The sequence below is a fragment of the Pantherophis guttatus genome, chromosome 1, assembly GCF_059756535.1.
Source record: "Pantherophis guttatus breed Tessera chromosome 1, ASM5975653v1, whole genome shotgun sequence".
NCBI classification, from domain to species: Eukaryota; Metazoa; Chordata; class Lepidosauria; order Squamata; family Colubridae; genus Pantherophis; species Pantherophis guttatus.
In genome coordinates, this window is record NC_142063.1 from 290887320 (window position 1) to 290905942 (window position 18623).

The 18623-nt window shown below is 38.5% G+C and overlaps 1 protein-coding gene across 5 annotated transcripts in view; it reads left to right on the forward strand.

Moving 5' to 3' along the window:
- BABAM2 (BRISC and BRCA1 A complex member 2) overlaps positions 1-18623 on the forward strand; it is a 145340-nt gene that overhangs the window by 100931 nt on the left and 25786 nt on the right. For 4 of the 5 annotated variants that reach the window (XM_034427994.2, XM_087883113.1, XM_087883112.1 and 1 more), the window contains exon 11: positions 16474-16627. In XM_034427994.2, the coding sequence (XP_034283885.1) occupies positions 16474-16627 (154 nt within the window). Of the gene's footprint in view, positions 1-16473; positions 16632-18623 lie in introns of those variants that run through there. The other variant, XM_087883114.1, reaches the window with a different exon arrangement.

Below are 18623 nucleotides of genomic sequence, written 5' to 3' on the forward strand. Positions count from 1 at the left end.
GTCAAACTCAAGGCCTGGGGTGGATTCGACCCTGCGGGGTGCTTAGATCTGGCCCATAGAGATGCCCTTGAAACAATGAAGGACCAATCTGCAGTGCCTCTGCCAGTGAAAATGGACACCCACCCACACATACCACCCAGAATTATTTAATAATCTTAATTGTATTAAATAAATAAATGTATGCAAATAGCTATACTCTCCTGTAACAATTGCTCTGTCTCTGTCTCTGGTCTTCAAATCCTTTCTGCCTTCTCATCTGCATCAGTGGTACCAATGACATCAAGAAGACTATCGTTGGAAGATGGTCTCATAATTGGCCTGCATTGTTTGTTTTCTCCCCAGGTCACTTACCAGTGTGAGACACTTGTTTATCCTATTTGTTTATTAAGTTGTTAGTTGCTTTGAGTTGTCTGTCAATAGAATATCACATAAATCATATTAGTAAATAACTATTGTGGTACTGTAGTTTGAAATAATTTTGAATAGTTCCATTTCCTGTTCATAACTAAATTCTTACAGAAAGGTTTCAAACCTTAGTAGATGTGTAATTTAAAGTACCTGCAATAGTGCAGCTAAATAGTCCTGAAATACAGTATCAGATAGCAAATGATTCTGTGATAGATGAGATTTCTCACTTAAATCTACTGAATCTCTGTAGTCTTGGAGATCACCATATTCATTGGCAGTGTTTTATATGTTAATTGTTTCCAATACCAGTATTGAGGCTTATTGAAAATATGCTTTCAGCAAAGTATGTTTTCCAAGGTTATTTTGTAACCAGGATTACTGTTCTTTATTACTCTCAAAATTCTTCTACAATTTATAATCCTAATTCCCACTACACAAATTGTTCAAATGCAACAATTTATTATTTGAATTTATGAGCAGTAATAACTCTTATTCTAGCTCAGACCTGCGTATTTTATGGCCTGTGGGACACCTCCAACCTTTTAGCTGTCTCTGGTTTGTGGCGGGAAGGACCGCCTCCACAACAGTCCCAGTTTCCCCTGCAAAAATTAAGTGCCCATCCCTGATCTAGTCATCCACTTTTTATCTTTGTTGCTTCAGAGAGCAGATGATTAGAAGATGTTCCTTACTATATATCATTGCATGTAAACGTCTTTTAAAAGTTCACTTCTTATATTTGGAATATTCGCACCGAAAATGTCCAGTACCCTCCTTTCTAATAAAAGTGAATTAGAAAGGAGAAAGGAAGCACACTTGAGACTTGTCAATGCAGTTTATAGTCAGGCAACTCTTTAGTTAGTATATCTTCAAGAGATTGACCGAATCTGTCCTCATCTTCCAGGTTTCTTAGCTGGGATTTTCTTTTACTTATATAGCAATGCAGAAAACTAATTTAAAATTTCTATACATAGTAGTTTATTTCTGCATAAGGAATTTTGAAGTTTGAAAACTTTCAAATAGTTTGTCATTAAACTTGAAATTACTGTGCTCCAGGAAAGTCAACAATCAATATTTAATTATCCATGTTTTTAAAATCTAAATAATACTTTTGTCTTTCTATTTAATTAATTCTAAAGTTACTTATTGAGAGAAATTATTACAATTGAATTGTCGCCACTGATTAACTTACTCAAACTAGCTGATGCATTACTAGCTTTGTTGAATAACCCAAGGGAATCTGTATTGAGTTATGAAAAATAATGCATAGAAAACCACTGAAACATCTACCATATTTTTCACACTATAAAACACACTGTATCATAAGACACACAATAGCTTTACAGGAGGAAAACAAGAGGGGGACATCCGAAGCTCTCAAAAGGTCCGACCTTCGGATCTAATCCAGTAGTAACAACCCTAGGTGTGTGGGGGAATACCATCCAGTATTCATCTGGCTAGCATCCTTGCAGCAAATAGCTTGGTCAGCTTCAGCACGTTATCGCAGCCCCAGCACGTGGCTCGTCAGGGCTCCTCTCCATTTCACCTACCACCAGTCAACTGAGTTTAGTTGCTGCTGCTGCAGGGAAACACTGGAGCCTTCACTGCTGAGCAGTTGATTGGCAGTTGGATTGGCCTCCCGGAATACCACTGGTCAGCTGTTCTAGGCGGCGGGGATCAGGGCAGCCGCCAATCTTTGCTGCCGATCGCCACCACCATTTGGTTGGCAGTGAAGGCTCCAGCGTTCCCCAGTGGCAGTGAACAGCACCAGTGGTGACAGCCCTGCCGCAATATTTGCTCTATAAGATGCACAGACATTTCCACCCACTTTTGGGGGCAGGGGGAGTGCATCTTATGGTGGAAAAAATACTGTACTTTGTTTTTTTTGTAATTTGAGTTGATCTTATCTTTCATTTCTAATAGACTTGTAATTCTAAATATTTAATCACACGTGAAGTGTAATCAGAAAAGAATATTAATTTTCTCTATTTTTTCTTATTAGAAAAAACACAAAAGCGTAACATGAAAACACATGAACAAAAGTTACATTATTCAGATATGTTTTTTTTTTACTTTTATGCAAAATCAATGTCTTCATCTGAATTCCATCAGATGATAGAATATTAACTATAAATAGTTAAATGATCTCTCTTTGAAAGAGAATAAGTGGTTCAGAAATGTAGAAAAATAAAACAATGTGCTGAGGAATAATTTCCCTTTTAAAGCTGTTCATATTTGTATGTTAGTTGCTTAATTTTTAATTTGCAGATAAAAGATATGTATTTGAAATTGATTATTACAAAGTGAGTTAAAAAATTGAGTTATAAAATCCAAAATATTGGGTTTTCATAGCTTCCTCTCTGCTTAAATACCAGAAATCTGATGTAAAACATCCTGCAATAATTCCCAGCAGATTTTTCAAAGGATGAAGGACAGTTGGAATCACCCTACATGACCAGTTTCTGTTAATTGATAGTGGTCTCTCAATACCAGCTAGTCTCTTCAAAAGAATGTTATTCTAGGGCATATGGCTTGAGCCAATCATACAAACAAATTTGGCTGTTCTTCAAGTTCATTAGCATTCAGTCCATATTTGTTAACAGTTTGGTGTAATTCCCTGCTTATGGTACCCTAAAAATTAAAGTCTTATTGCAGTTCTCTCTGGATCGCTTGAATGTTTTGTTTGATGGAGAAAAATAATTTTAGTCAATTATTGTTGACAGTTGTAGAATAGTTTTATGATGGGCTCTAGTAATAAAAATATTCTTCAAAAAGGGTTTATTTTATCAGGACACATTTCTTACATTTCTTCTTCTAGCTGTTAATCTGATTTAAATTTAATTATGGAATTAACATAAGCCATATATGTTTTTATAATGAATGTGGTAATGGAATGTGGTAATTTCATATAATATCATACTGTTTTATCCATTCTGCAATTGAAGTGAACTATGTGTCAACTATTAACCTAACAATAATTTTCAATAATTTTACTGAGTCAAGAATTTCTGATAAATTTCTGAATACTAATGCAAACATTCAATTTCATGGGAAAACATCAGTATAACTGCTGGCAAAAATACTTTGCCACACATTATTATTGTTATTTTACACTGGTATAATACTTTTGGACTAAGTGACATAAATACAGATTTCACAAATTATTCTTGGTTCACTTGTGTTTTTTTATTATTTGATGACTATCTTGATCTCTGTAAGAGCTAGCCATCTGGTTAACATATGCAGGGCAGTGGTACAAAGATGAGTATATGATTTTCAGTATAAAGCTGATTGTCACAAACATTCCTCCCCAAATCTCAGCTTCTTTGAAGAGCCAAATCCATTTGTGTTGTCCTATAATTAGAGTAGTCATTCCAATCCATGCTTCTGAGAGTGTTTTGGACTGTTTTAGTCATGTAAAGCGTGAAGTTCCAAGAACTCTTTTTTTTTTTTTTTTTTGCTCTATTTCAGTTTAGTTTGGTGTGATTTTCTGAATTATCTTCCCTACACATTCTGAACAGAGTGTACAACCCCAATAGTTACATTACAAATAGATACATACCTACCCAGCAGGTTCATTACAAAAAAAAAACCCATCTAGTTACAAATTTAAGCACAGAGAAAGCAACATACTAAAATCTGCATATAATCACAAACACACATAAACTGTCTGTCTGTCTGTCTATCTTCATCATCATCATCTATCTAGCGCTCCCACTCCCGTCGGCTCACCCCCTCCTGCACTTAAAAATAAGACCTCCCCAAAAATAAGCCCGAGTGCTTATTTTCAAGCTCAAAAGAAAATATTATTTTCAGGGAAGCATGGTATACAAACAAATAACTTCTGGAGTAAATTTAGAGTTACTTCCTAGTTAGCAGTTAGTTTTCCATAGCTGTTTTTAGTGGAAGGAACCCTAAAATATTTTTTTTGTTCAATTATAGCTTCCTCAGAGTGGTTCCTTCACCAGCATACCAACATCAGTATCCCATTTCTCACCTGTAGACTGTATTCTATTGAAGTCTTCACAAATGCAAATTTCATAACTGATTCTGCTCATCCTTTAGAAGTTTAATGCAGGCTTTTTAAGGGTTCATCATGGCATAATTAGTCTCTGTAGTGAAACATATACGGATGTAAATAATCATAGTTAAGAAAGGTTGCCATAGAAACTGGTACAGCAGAAGGAAAGGGGAACTAGGGGAAAGGCCTTGAAACTTCAAAGAAGATGAAATAAAAGTCATTAAAAGTAAATATCCGTATGATGTATAGCAAAATTGCAATATTTCTAGCAAAAAATGAGATCGAATGTAATTATGGCTGGTCATACACCCTGTTTCGAGATGGTGAAGGCGTTATTACTATAGCTACATTTAATAGCAAGCTTTTCTTATTCCTTGCTTGGTCTTACTGCATTTGCTTATGTGTAATTATATTAGTTGCAGTCGCTTTTTCATGTTTGGGGTCAAAAAAGGAAGAAGCCTTAAGGAAGAGAACAGCAGCAGGCATCTCAGTAGGCTACAATCACCAAATTCTGACAGTTTCTGCTAGTTGTCTGTAACTCTGTGCCCAAATTATAGAAAAGTATAGGAAGCGCGCAGAAACTGCGAAATGGTTGAGTTTGGGACAGAAGTCTTTCTTTTTTGACTCTGATAACAAGAATTAACTTTATAAGTTAATCCTTCTCTGTAGGAAGAGGCGACATTCTTAAGTTTCTTTCGACAACAGACATGCCTGTATCTCTAATAAATAGAATTCAATAGAATTGGTCCATTTGTCTTCAATGATAACTCAAACTGGGTATTCACAAGAGTTAACAATTGTATGATAATCAATTTAGGCCTTCCTAAAGTTTGTAAGCATGTATGTTTGCATTTTTGTATGGGGATGTTCTTTGAGCTCATAACCCACATTCATTTCTGCAGATCCAAATTTAGTATATTTTCTATTATATATTGAGCATTATATGATTATTTCATTTAATGGGTTCCTTTCACACATTTTGTTATATGTCCAAAATAAATAGGGATATAGATTTATATTACGTTTTAAATTATGTTAAAAGCCTCATGAAATTCCTTAATAAAAGGAACACCAAAAACAGCTTTTAATGCCTGTCTAAAATGCATATATAACTAATTATAGTTTTCAATATTATTGTTACATATTTAAAATATTTATATAATTTATGTTTACAAGAAAACAACTGATGTCTCACAAGATAATAATAAGAGCAAAAAAGAACACACAATCACAATATAAATTCACACTGCCTGAATTAGCCCTCTCTACCATATCAACATACCATTTTACTGGGCCCCGACCTCATCCACTGCCCCACATATATAAAATTTTTAAGATTGTTTTTTTCTTAAAATCTAATAGTTCTATACTTCTACTGGCATATAGGCAGTTCTTGGTTAATGACAGTAATTGGGACCAGAATTCCCATCACTAAGTAATGCAGTCATAAATGTTGTGACCTAGGCTTCCTGAGTCATTAAAACACACGAATAATTCCATAAATCTCTTTTATTGCAACAGCTATGAATTACGTTCATTCACAGCTGAGTCCCAATTAGTTGCAAAAAGTCCTTCGGGATAATCACCTTTATCTCCCTTGACACTCTGCCAAAGACCTACTTGGCAAAGCCACACGGATTCCAGAATCAAACAGAGATGCCAACTGGGAACAGAGTTAACAACGTGGCTTTCCTGCAAAGTGCCCACATGCCTTTGCTCCTCTTCTAAGCCTTATGGGAGGGGCCAGTCATCTCCAGGCCTTACTCCTGAGTCGTCCCTTTTGTTTTAACTGTTCGTGCCTTCTGGCAGCTCTGCGCATGTGCGCACCAGGAACAGGCTCCTCCTGTTCCTCTGCCTCTCTGCTGTCTGACTCTGGAGGCTCCGGAGTCCACGCATCACTCCCAGATGGCCCTGGCCCCATCTCTGCCTCCAATGCAGAGCCCTCGTCTGGGCCTTCCCCAGACTCCAGGACTGGCCCATGTTCCTCCCCAGCCTCCACACTGTGCGACTCCGCTGCCAGCTCCGCAGGCTGCTGGCAGACCACAACAATAAAGTGCAGCATCCTGTGACTGCATCACTTAGTGACAGCAATTCCTTCAGACCACATTGCCATTGTTAAGAGGTACCTTCTCACATCTTCCTGCCAGCTTCCAACAACCAAAGTTACTGGGGAAGCCAGCAGGAAATTGCAAGTTCCAGGCACCTTGCAAGCAGGACAGCAGGCAGGTAAATGGCTGCTGCCAGGTGAGGCATGGTGGGGAGGTTTGCACAGTTAGCTGGTTCAGTTGGACTGGAGTGGCTGCTGCCAGTGGGGGAGGCTCTGGGGATGGCCAACAAGGTGTGAGTGCAGAGGGTCTGAAAAAAGTGACTTATGACAGTTTTTCACACTTAAAACGCTTGCAGCATCCCCATGGTCATGTGATCAAAATTCAGATACTTGGCAACTGACTCATATTTATGATGATTGCAATGTCTCGGGATCATGTGATCACCTTTGGAGACCTTCTGACAAGCAAAGTCAATGAGGAAGCCAGATTCATTTAACAACTATGCAGTGATTCACTTAACATTTAAGAGGCAAAAAACATCCTAAAATGAAACAAAATTCACTTAACAAATGTCTCATGAGCAACAGAAATTTTGGGCTTAATTTTGTGGTCGTAAATTGAGGACTACCTGTATTTCTCTTTCAATCTGTCCAAGTACAGCATATCAGTCCAATTTGTCTTAAGGTTTTTCATAGCAAGTAACTAAAGTAAATGATACACAGGAGTTGGAGCAACTTTTTATCACTTGTAAAAACCACCATTGGAAGTTTCCAAGGCTGAGGAAAAAGTGAGGAGAACTAACCATGTAATTAGCATCTTAAATAGTTAATTATTTTATGAAGGTTCTATCTCCTGATATGAAGCATTAATACATATATCTCCAGTTTTTAATGTTTCAGTAGCGGTTTTCTTTCACAGTGTGATTTTCACACACATAGAAAAATGTTACATTGCTCCCATCCGCCTCCAAATTCTATAAAATAGATACTATTTATTATAATGGGAGAGGTTTCCCATTAACCTTTCATTAAAGGTGTATGTCCTTTTGACTTCTCTCAGCTGAAAGGAAGTCAAATTTTTAACTTAATCCAGAGATGGGGAATCTGACCTGAAGTTCATCCTACTAAAGAACAGTTCTTAGTGTTCCTCAGCATTTATTGTGATGGGTGGGACTGGTAAGAGTCAGCAATATGTGACCTATGGAGCAAAAAGGCTGGGAAACTGGAATAGGAGAGGAAATTAGAGACATCTCTTCCCTGTTTATATAACATTTCTGTCTTTCCTGTCCTCACCAGCTTGTTTTTATAGAAAAGAGGTAGATTTAGAATTTGTGAACCAAAGAGTAAAGATAAATAGTAAAGCCAAATGTTGGAAGGGTAATCAGTCAGCCAAATGGTAAATAAAATTAATTTACATATAAAGTGATGCGGGGGGGGGGGTGTTGGGGGGGGAGGCAGGATAGAAACCAGGAGAAAAACCTACCAAGTCAATTGGGTAAATTTGGGCCAGTCTCTCTCTTACTCTTAGGGAAGAGGCAATGGCAAACCACTTCTGAAATCTTGCCAGGAAAACCGCAGATCCTAGTCCAGACAATCACCATGAGTCAAAACTGACTTAGAGACACACACATGCACACACAACAGCTGCAGGACAACATTGATAAAAAGGGATTATGTCTCAGTTTTGCTGGTAAACACCTCAAATGTGAGAAGCAAAATACATAGGGCAAGATAGCCTTGGCCTATGTAAGACTGCTTTTATCTAGTATAGCCACAGGTTCCTCACAACTTATTTATTCCTTTTCTGTATAGCTATAATTACGTCTAAATGAATTCTGCCTTTCTTTTATTTACACAGAAAATACTCCTGGATTAAAAAAAAGTTCTCAAATATCATCTTTCATACAAAGAGGAGTACATTTGTCTCTAGAAGCCCACAAATATGTCTCCCTTGGTTTCTCACCTCAGCAACTGGTCAGGTTGTTCTTTGTTCTATTATTTATTGCAACAGGGCTTACTCCCAAATTCCTATTAGGTATGCAGTCATAAAAAATAAAAATATAAGAAAAAAAATATTATAGACAGATCTTTCAGTATTGTGGTTTGATGAGTAATTGCCTCTATATGTAATAGTCATACTTTGAAATATGTAGCTCTACTGTAATGTGCTATACAGGAAAATTGCAGTAATAACAAACACATTTCTTCTCATTTTCTGCTTCTGTTTTTATCATCTTATATATTTGCCTTGAATAAAGGTAATCTTAAAAATGTGAGATTTATAAAGACGGAAAACAATTCCAGATTATAAGTAGGAGAGAATATGAATCCTGTGCAGTTATTGTAATAGAAAGCAGAACAGATAGACCATTAATAGCATACCAGAAACTTTATGTTTCCTCCTTTTCTTTTAGTAGTTTAACAAGGTGCCACCAACTTTTCTATTCCGTTACTTTTCTTTTTAATAATATACATATAGCTGCTTTTATAATACAATCTGGGTTAGTTTCAAGCAGCATTTCTGTATATTGCCCATTGGGCATCCTAAGGCATGCAGCTATAAATTATTATAAAACACTGTCAGTTTTATAATCCATGATTCTTGTGTATTGTGACCCTGATGTGCTGTCATTCTAAACCCAAAAGTTATTGTTTGAAATTGCTCCAAAAATTGCTGGCTGGAATATAATAGTTTATTAATGAAATTTTGTAGGATCTTTTGTAGGCTTTTGACCTTGATAGACACTATGTACATAGATAAGATATGTTTATTTATTTATATTTATATTTTGTATTTCTAAACTGCCCATCTCCCTCAATGTATATCTTACCAACTCTACAACAAAATTGCAGGTAAAATGTTGCTATTTAGAGCTTTCTGCATCTCTGCAACAACTGGGTAGTTACCACAAGTTCTTTCTAATCTTATTGCATTATGTCCATTTAGTTGATTCCTAGTTTTCCCTGAATCCTTACTTCTACCCTGTTTCCCTGAAAATAAGACATCCCCTGATAATAAGCCCAATCGGGCTTTTGAGCCCATGCACTAAAGTAAGCCCCCCCCCCCAAAAAAATAAGCCCTTCCCAAAAATATTTAAACGCATGCGCAGCCGGTCCCCGCCATTTCCTCTGGTTAGGGTTAGGGAGACAGCTGGAAATCAGGTAAGACAGCAAGAGGAGCCCCGTCTTGCTCCACATGCTCCAAAATAATAAGACCACCCCAAAAATAAGGCCAAGTGCTTATTTCAGAGTTCAAAAAAATATACGACAGGGTCTTATTTTCGGGGAAACATGGTATTTTCTTTTAACTATAAAGTTTATGCAGATATAGAAAGATATCCAAGAATTGTTGGATCTGCTTAAAAATTCCACAGTTTAAATTTAGCCACAAGGATGGCTAAACAAAAGGATGTCTTTTGTTTCATGAACTCCAATTCCAGTTAATCACTCTGGAGATCTTAGAACTTGTGTAGGCTGGTATGGAGAATGTGGTCTCTTAAAGTATCCTAGATTTATATCATTCTATTCAAAAAGTTGTCAAGATGGGTCCAAATTTAACTGTTGAGAAATGTTAAGTGTAATAGATTTGCAGAAAATACTACCAGAAAAGCATTTCTATTTCTTAAAACCTGTCTTTTTCCTTTATGTTCTTAGAATTGCAATAAAATTAAGTTTTTCTGATGAGATATCACGGTTCGGCACAGGACTTGTGTAAACCTGTTGGTGAGGTGACTCACATAATGTGAAGTTATTTTTAGAGTCTAGATTTGGGTTACTTGGAATGGGGTTTTTTTCAGCCAATATGCAGATAGATTCCTTTATCGCGGCTTGCAAAGCTTACACATTGAGCATCCCTTAATAGATGACTAAGCAAAGGGTCTATTGGTAGTTCCAGGAATTTACCGATGTGAGTCACTCATCTATTGTCTGCAGAAATACCTATGAGTCAATATGGGTTTGGAAATAGTATTTCCAGTTTTGGACAGAGTTGCTGAAGCAGTGTTTTTAATCTATCAGATTAATGAAATTTGCAGATGATTTAATAAAATTCAGCAGTCCCATTTTCATGTGCATTCTGCATGGAAGGATTATATAAACGATTGAAGTACTTTTTCATGCAAGTCTCAGCATGTTTGATCAGAACCATTTTTTAAAATCTCAATCCTCTCAGTTTATCTTTTTTTCGCCTAAAGCTATTCACTCAATTCAAATCAAAATATGTTTTTCTTAAAAGTTGTCCTGGTTGTTTAGCGCCTTTTATGTCTGTCACAAATGCTTTGCTTTTATCTCTACACCTGAACCCATTCTTATTTTTCTGTCATTGTTTCATATCATATCCGTCCATCTCACTGTGACTTGTACTGCTGAAGCATTCTCTCTATTTAATCACTCTGTCTTTTCTACCTTGCTACTCCAAATTCCCATACAGAAGCTGTTCTCATCTTTTATATATGAGTATGAGTGTGTGTGTAAAATAATTTCTCTTCTTAACCTTTGTTGAACTCCTCACCCAAAACATGTATGCATGAAACAAAAGCTGCTTTTTTTTTTTACATAAACCTCTCTATTTTGCATTTCTTTCCTTTGCTCCTCCTTGTGTTGAAATTTTGGGAGGAACCTGCTTTTTTTTTCTTTTTTGCTTATGTAACCTGATAAAGCTTGATAAATTTGAATAATGATGTTTACAAGAGATCCAAATTCAGTCAGCTATTAAGCACTTAGTGATTTAGTACTGTAACACAGCCTATTCTGTAGGTTGTTAGAATAAATGGGAAGCTGGATATATATGTATGTGTGTTTGTGTATGTATGTGTGGATATATAAAATTAAAGATGGTGTGTATGAGTATATATATATGTATGTATGTATGTACATGTACATATATATATACCATCTTGAATTATTCAAAGGAAAGATGCTTGTATAAAAATAAGTTATTTATTCATTTATATATTTAATGGCCATATTTATAACCTGCTGAATTCCAGCAATTGCAGATTTCTGGCAAATATTTGAAATAAATACTAGGCATATTTTAAGTACATTTTAATTAATGAGGCAAGAGAAAAAAACTGAAAGAAATCATTTGGAACTAAGAAGAGAAATAGTCATCCTTGGTTTAAAGTCAGGAGAAGCGAAGTCCTCAGAAAAGGTGGTAGAGATGCAAAGTGCCAGGGGCAAGTCAGCAGAAACGTCATAGCATATACAGGGATGTTCATGGGGTTTGTGTTTGAAAAAGTCAACATGGCCATTAAAAGCTCTACTGTTCTTATTTCTTATATTAATTGCACATGCAACATACCAAAAAAAAAAGGAAATCTGGTAGAGCTTTAATTACACAGTTGTGGCAACATGATCTTTATTCATTCATATCTTGTAGACACTCTTTTAAATAAATTTTTTAGAAGATAAGTAAAATACTTGCGTTTCAATATTACAGGTCCAGCTCACATTTTCTTTTAGTAATCTGTTAAATTCGCAGGCTTGCTCTTCACGCCTGGCTCTGCATTGGCAGAGGTCTCCCAAAGCCCGGAGCAGCGGCTGGGGATATGGGGCATCTCATCCGCTCCGTCCCAAAAGTAAAAATAAAACTTTTGGGGCTCTGCGGAGAGTTCTACCCACCCCTGCCGGCTCTATCTCCATTTCCTCATGGAAACGGAGTTTTTTCGAGCCGCCATTCCGCTGTGAAGGCGGCTCTGACAGGCAAAGGAAGCTGACGATCCCAAAGGAGCGTCTAGCGGCGGCCAGCAGCAAACCGGAAGTCCCATATCTTGTAGACACTCTTGAGAGTGGGTGTGTTGTGGAGGGCGAGAGTAGGGAAGGAACAACTGAGTTGTGTCCACTCAACTATCCATACCTACCCATAATTGAATTCTTACAACGTGCTGTTAACTGGAAGAATTTCTTCCCAGTTCCTTTGTCTTTGAAATAGTTCATGTGACATATCGTGACGTTTTTCCCTTTGCGGAACTGGGGTGGGCGTGGCCTGTGCATGACTTATCTGGCCTGTTCGGGCCACCAGTTTGATACCCCTGGACTAGATTGTCTACATATCCATATTTGCTGCTGCTGCTGATCCTCCTCCTCTTCCTCCTCCTAGACTATGAATATCATTGGCTTGTGGGCTTCCATGTGATTGTAAGTTGTAGGTCTTTTCACTTGGTCATGGTTGAACTTGCCAGTTGTGGGGCTCCATTTTGCTTTGTCACAACAGCTGGCTGCCTTCTTCCAAGTGATTTGTTTGGCTGACAGTGGAAAAAATCAGATTGCTCATGCCACATATACTGGGGTCTCTGTACAGCTCTGGTGGGTGAGCTGTTCAGATGTGCCACTAGACATCAGTACTGTGTGCACTACTACTCTCAGCCAGTTCTTAATTTTGCTGCCGAACACTAACTGCTCATTGAACACTTGTGGTAATTAAGCATTGCACAATCAGTCTATGGATAGCAATAGTGTCCAGTGATGTGATCAAGAAGCCTCTCCCCCAGAATTGTAAAAGAACTTAGAGTAGACAAATTAGCATGACAGGCTAGCTGTGAGTAAGGTGATTCCTTCTGTTATCAGTCAGTACTGCAGGAAAGTCACATGGAACCTCTTAACTGGACAGACCCAGAGACATCTTATGCAAAGGGAAAATTCAGGTATATTACACAGACAACCACAACAGAAGAAAGAGAGAAAAGGTGCTTGTGGGAGGAAGAAGAGAATCATAGGTTCTGGAACCTCACCCCTCAATTCCTATAGATCCAAGTTTTTGTTGTTTAAGATTTCATTATTTGCAGTGTTACACTGGAACAGATGTCTCACGGGCCACCCGAATGTAAAAAAACCTACCTAAGGCTTTACAAAATATTTTTTTTCACTGAATAGAAGATGATTATAGGTTGTCATCATGTTAACATATTCAAACTGTGGGTATTACAACACTGATTTCAGAAATTAATCTACAAAGAAAATAAAAAATTAGGTTGATACATTGTTTTCAGTTCACATCAAGGATTTCTTGGGAAAAAATCTGAACAAAATAGTTTGTCTCCCTTATTTCAAAAAAGTCTTATCTATCATAACTGAATATAGTAATGATAATTATGCAAACCTAAGGCTTGTCTTGTGGGCCTAGTAATATAATACTGGTTTAATGTTATGCACCAGCATTCTAAATTAACTCAGAATGTTTTATTAACTTAACTTTGATCACCTGTGCCAGGAACACCTGCAAAAAGTAATAATAAATACCTGCCACATGCAATAAAAGGATGAAGATAACCTTGTAGCCCCATAGAGAAACTGAATAACTGAACACTCTTAAAAGCCTTTATTAGGACTTATTTAGTGGCGATACGGGCGGCAAAATGCTCACATTTTTCCACATTTATTGCATCCACTGATTCGCGCCCAGCCGCCCTATTTAGGGTGACTCGCTCCCTCCTTAATGTAGGGGGAGTGGAGGAGCCCTTGCAGGGTAAAGCTGAGGAGTTTGTGCAGTTTCTGTTGGATAAAGTCGCTCAGATTCGGATGGACCTGGACTCTGATTGGGCAATTTCGACTGAGATAATGGGGGCAGGTCTTAGTCCCATTGTGTGGGATGAGTTTGAGCCTGTGACTCCTGAGGAAGTGGGCAAGGCTGTAGGAGCGATGAGTTCCTCCACTTGTTTGTTGGACCCGTGCCCCTCCTGGCTGGTTTTGGCCAGCAGGGAGGTGACACGAGGCTGGCTCCAGGCTTTAGTTAATGCGTCCTTGAGGGAAGGGGCCTTCCCGCAACCATTAAAGGAAGCGGTTGTAAGGCCCCTCCTCAAGAAGCCTTCCCTGGATCCAGCAGAATTAAAGAACTTTCGTCCAGTCTCCAACCTACCCTTTGTGGGAAAGATTGTAGAGAAAGTGGTGGCACTTCAGCTCCTGCGGTCATTGGAGGAAACGGATTATCTAGAGTCTAGATTCTAGACCCTTTTCAGTCTGGCTTCAGGCCTGGCTACAGGCTTAGGTCACGCTGATGGATGATCTCTGGCGAGCCCGAGATGGGGATCATTCCTCCATCTTAGTGCTACTTGACCTCTCAGCAGCTTTCGATACCATTGACCATGGTATCCTTCTGGGACGACAAAGGGAGCTGGGAGTGGGAGGCACCGTGTTACGGTGGTTCTCCTCCTATCTCTCTGGTCGGTCACAGTCGGTGTTGTTAGGAGGACAGAGGTCGACCCCTAGGCCCCTCGTTTGCGGGGTGCCTCAGGGCTCGGTCCTCTCTCCCCTCCTATTTAACATCTACATGAAGCCGCTGGGTGAGATCATTCGACAACACGGGGTGAGGTATCAGCAATACGCGGATGATACCCAGCTGTATATCTCTACTCCGCGTCAATTCAGTGATGTGGTGGATGTGATGTGCCAGTGCCTGGAGGCTGTGAGGGTCTGGATGGGAGTCAACAGGCTCAGACTTAACCCAGACAAGACCGAGTGGCTGTGGGTATTGCCTCCTAAAGACTATGTCGCTTGTCCATCCTTGTTTCTGGGGGGGAAAAATTGTCCCCCTCAGAACGGGCTCACAATTTGGGTGTCCTCCTAGACTCACAGCTAAGATTAGAGCAACATCTGACAGCTGTGGCTAGGGGGACCTTTCCACAGGTTCGCCTGGTGCACCAATTGCGACCCTACTTGGATCGGGAGGTTCTCCTCACAGTCACTCATGCCCTTGTCACCTCACGGTTAGATTATTGCAACACGCTCTACATGGGACTACCCTTGAAAAGTGTTCGGAGACTACAGTTGGTCCAGAACGCAGCCGCGCGAGCTATTGTGGGTGCACCTAGTTACACCCACATTACACCAATTCTCCGCGAGCTGCACTGGCTCCCTATTGGTCTCCGGTCACAATTCAAGGTGTTGGTTATTACCTTTAAAGCCCTACATGGCTCAGGGCCAGGTTATCTTCAAGACCGTCTTCTGCCGCATAGCTCCCAGCGACCGGTAAGATCCCACAGTGTTGGTCTTCTCCGGGTCCCGTCAGCTAAACAATGCCAGCTGGCGGGCCCACGGGGGGGGGCCTTCTCTGTGGCTGCCGCAGCTCTCTGGAACCAGTTACCTCCTGAGGTCCGGACCATCCCCATCCTATTGGCCTTCCGAAAAGCGGTGAAGACCTGGCTTTTCCGGCAGGCCTGGGGCCGTTGATCTCGCTCTTGTGATCTGGCGAGATCCGGCCATGAATGGTGTGGATGAGTTTTTAATGTTTTTAATTTTTCAATTTTTTTTTTATAATGATTTTTTAAAATGTATTGTGAGCCGCCCTGAGTCTTCGGAGAGGGGCAGCATATAAATTTAATTAATTAAATTAAATTAAATTAAAAATGCAAGGAGACTGAGTAAAAACTATAGCTGAATAGCCCATTGTTGAAGTATAGAAGCGCAATGACTGGGAAGGGCTGGAAGTATTTATCTCTCAGAAAGTAGCGCTGTAGTCTGGAGAAATTATCTAGAATATACTAAGGCACTTGAGAAGTATTTTGGAAATATGAACAACGTGAAGGGACATTATATCATGCTTGGTGGACATGTACAAAAGCTAAAAATTCAGTTCTTCGGGCCCATCTGATATTTAAAAAACCCAGCAGTTCCCATGTATAAGATGGAATGCCCATCTCCAGCTATGTTTTTTTACACATGTAGACAGCAAATTGTATTGTCTAGTTACATTTTATCTGTGGTTTATTTTGTTATTTACATATAGTATGCTTAGCGTGTTTCAAAAACATTTCAAATTTAAGCAGATGTCCATTAAAATGATACATTCAAATTGATCTATTTCATTTTTCTGCAAAAAATCTGGCAAAAATATGATAGAATATTTTTTAAAAAACTGAACGGCCTGTAAATTGAGCATCCTTTAGGCATCTGTCAAATTTTAAAATATTTTAATGTACAAGTTTTCATCCATATTGTTATATAAGATGATAGAAATCAAGAAAGAAAACAAATCGCTAATTTTTTTTTTCTTTTTTGTTTGTAGTTGACTTGCCATTGTACTTTCCTCGAGATCAGCCAACTTTGACGTTTCAGTCTGTCTATCATTTTACGAATAGTGGAGAACTATATTCTCAAGCCCAGAAAAACTATCCCTATAGTCCACGATGGGATGGCAATGAAATGGCCAAAAGAGCAAAGTAAGTTATATTTGGGTGGGATAGTTGCGATATATACATTTTTGAACAAGCTTAGTGCTTGTCAGATTTGTTTACTTAAACATAATTTGACGTTCATGTTATTCTATCTGTAAGATAAAGGTAAAGATTCCCCTCGCACATATGTGCTAGTCATTCCCAACTTTAGGGGGCAGTGCTCATCTCCGTTTCTAAGCCAAAGACCCAGCATTGTCTGATGACAATTTCGTGGTCATGTGGCCGGCATGACTAAACACCGAAGGCTCACGGAATGCTGTTATATATACATACTCTAGCTATACATACCTGCTTTTTTCACTTCCTATTGCCTTAAATCCAGATTTCTTCCCATCCTTCAAATCACAAAAGTTCTTGCACAATGAATCAAAACGCCTATGTCACTATTCTTGTTCAACAGATTATAGAAGATCTCCAAGCTCCTTGCCATGTAAATTGCCATGTTCCCAAAATTTAAATTGCCTTAATGCAATAAGGAGTGTTTTCACAAAGAATAAAGCTCCGTGTCTGAATATAATCTTTTCAACAAGAATAGTGACACAGGGGTTTTAAATAGAGAAAAACAACCATATAAGAAAATTGAAATGGCATGCAAATGTATAATACAGGTTGTCCACAACTTACACCCAGTCATTTAATGGCTGAAGTTTTGGCACTCAGAAAGGTGCTTTATGATCTTGAAAAAGTCACCATCACTCTCTCACGATCACCTGATCCTGATCTTGGTGTTTGACAGCTTCTTCTCACTTACAGCTGTTTGCCATGTGCCCTGAAATCATGTGATTACCATTTGCAGTCGTCTCTGATGGTTTCTCCAGAAAGTCCACGAGGAAGCTAGCAGGAAAGCTGCTGTTTCCTCCCCTTTGTGCACAGATGGGGAAATTCTTTGTCAGGTTGGAAGAACGGAGGTCAGATCTTCAAGATCCAAGTTTCATTTCTGCAGTCCATAGCAGGAGTTCTGTCCCACACGTGGAGGGCAGGGGAAATCCCACAGCAGATTGCAGAAACAAACTTTGGATCTTCAGGATTGCAGTCGTTAAGGGAAGTGGTCACATGAACATTTCACCTAATGACCACTTTGCTCAATGACTGAGATTCCTGTCCTAATTATAGTTGTAAATCAAGGACTGCCTATAACAGATTATTTACTAGGAACTGGTCACAAGGGATATTAAGACCAGACATCATGGAAATTATAAATTGGTGCACTAAGGCATGTATTGCAGCTGGGTAATACAGTCATTTTGGGAATTGGATAGACCAAACAGAAATTTTCATTAGTTTGGTACTTTGCCTGCAGCAAGCCTTTCTAAAGACTCTTCACTTCATAAGTATATTTGAGCAGAAGAGTTAATATATTCAAATTTATGAAATCTACTTCCAATGGAATATTATAGACCTTCCAGCATTTAAGAGAAATACTTCTTTCCTTGTTTCAAAAAGTTAGAATTCTAACAATTAACTGTGAGTTGATGTAGAGGTGTCAAGGTACCTACAAAATCCTGATTTATTGCAGATAAAAGGCATTTGTCAAATATGTTGAACTTCTGAAAGACTTGGAGTTTTCGGCAACCATCCCACTGGCTCAGATAAGCAAATAATGGTTTCTTCTATTCTTTTGTGCCCAAACCTATGGTGCAGTTATGCAACTATACTTATTAACCTTATTATACCATCATTCAACAAGTCTTTTGTTCCTAGTGTTATTGCTAAGCAACTGTTTGCTTCACTTAACATCAAGAGTTCAAATGCTTTGTTAAATCACTTCAAAAACCCAAGAAAATGAAAAGAAAAAGAAATAAGGCAATAAATCAAGGGCATAAATATCAGAGGAGGGACAAATGTGTAAAGGTGCCTTACATATAATCATCAAACTGCAAAAGTGTTGAAAGACCAATAAATTAGAGATTGCTGAGCAACATAAATAAATCAATATAGCACCTAAATCTTTTAAGTGGCTAACTTGAAATGAGTTAGGAGA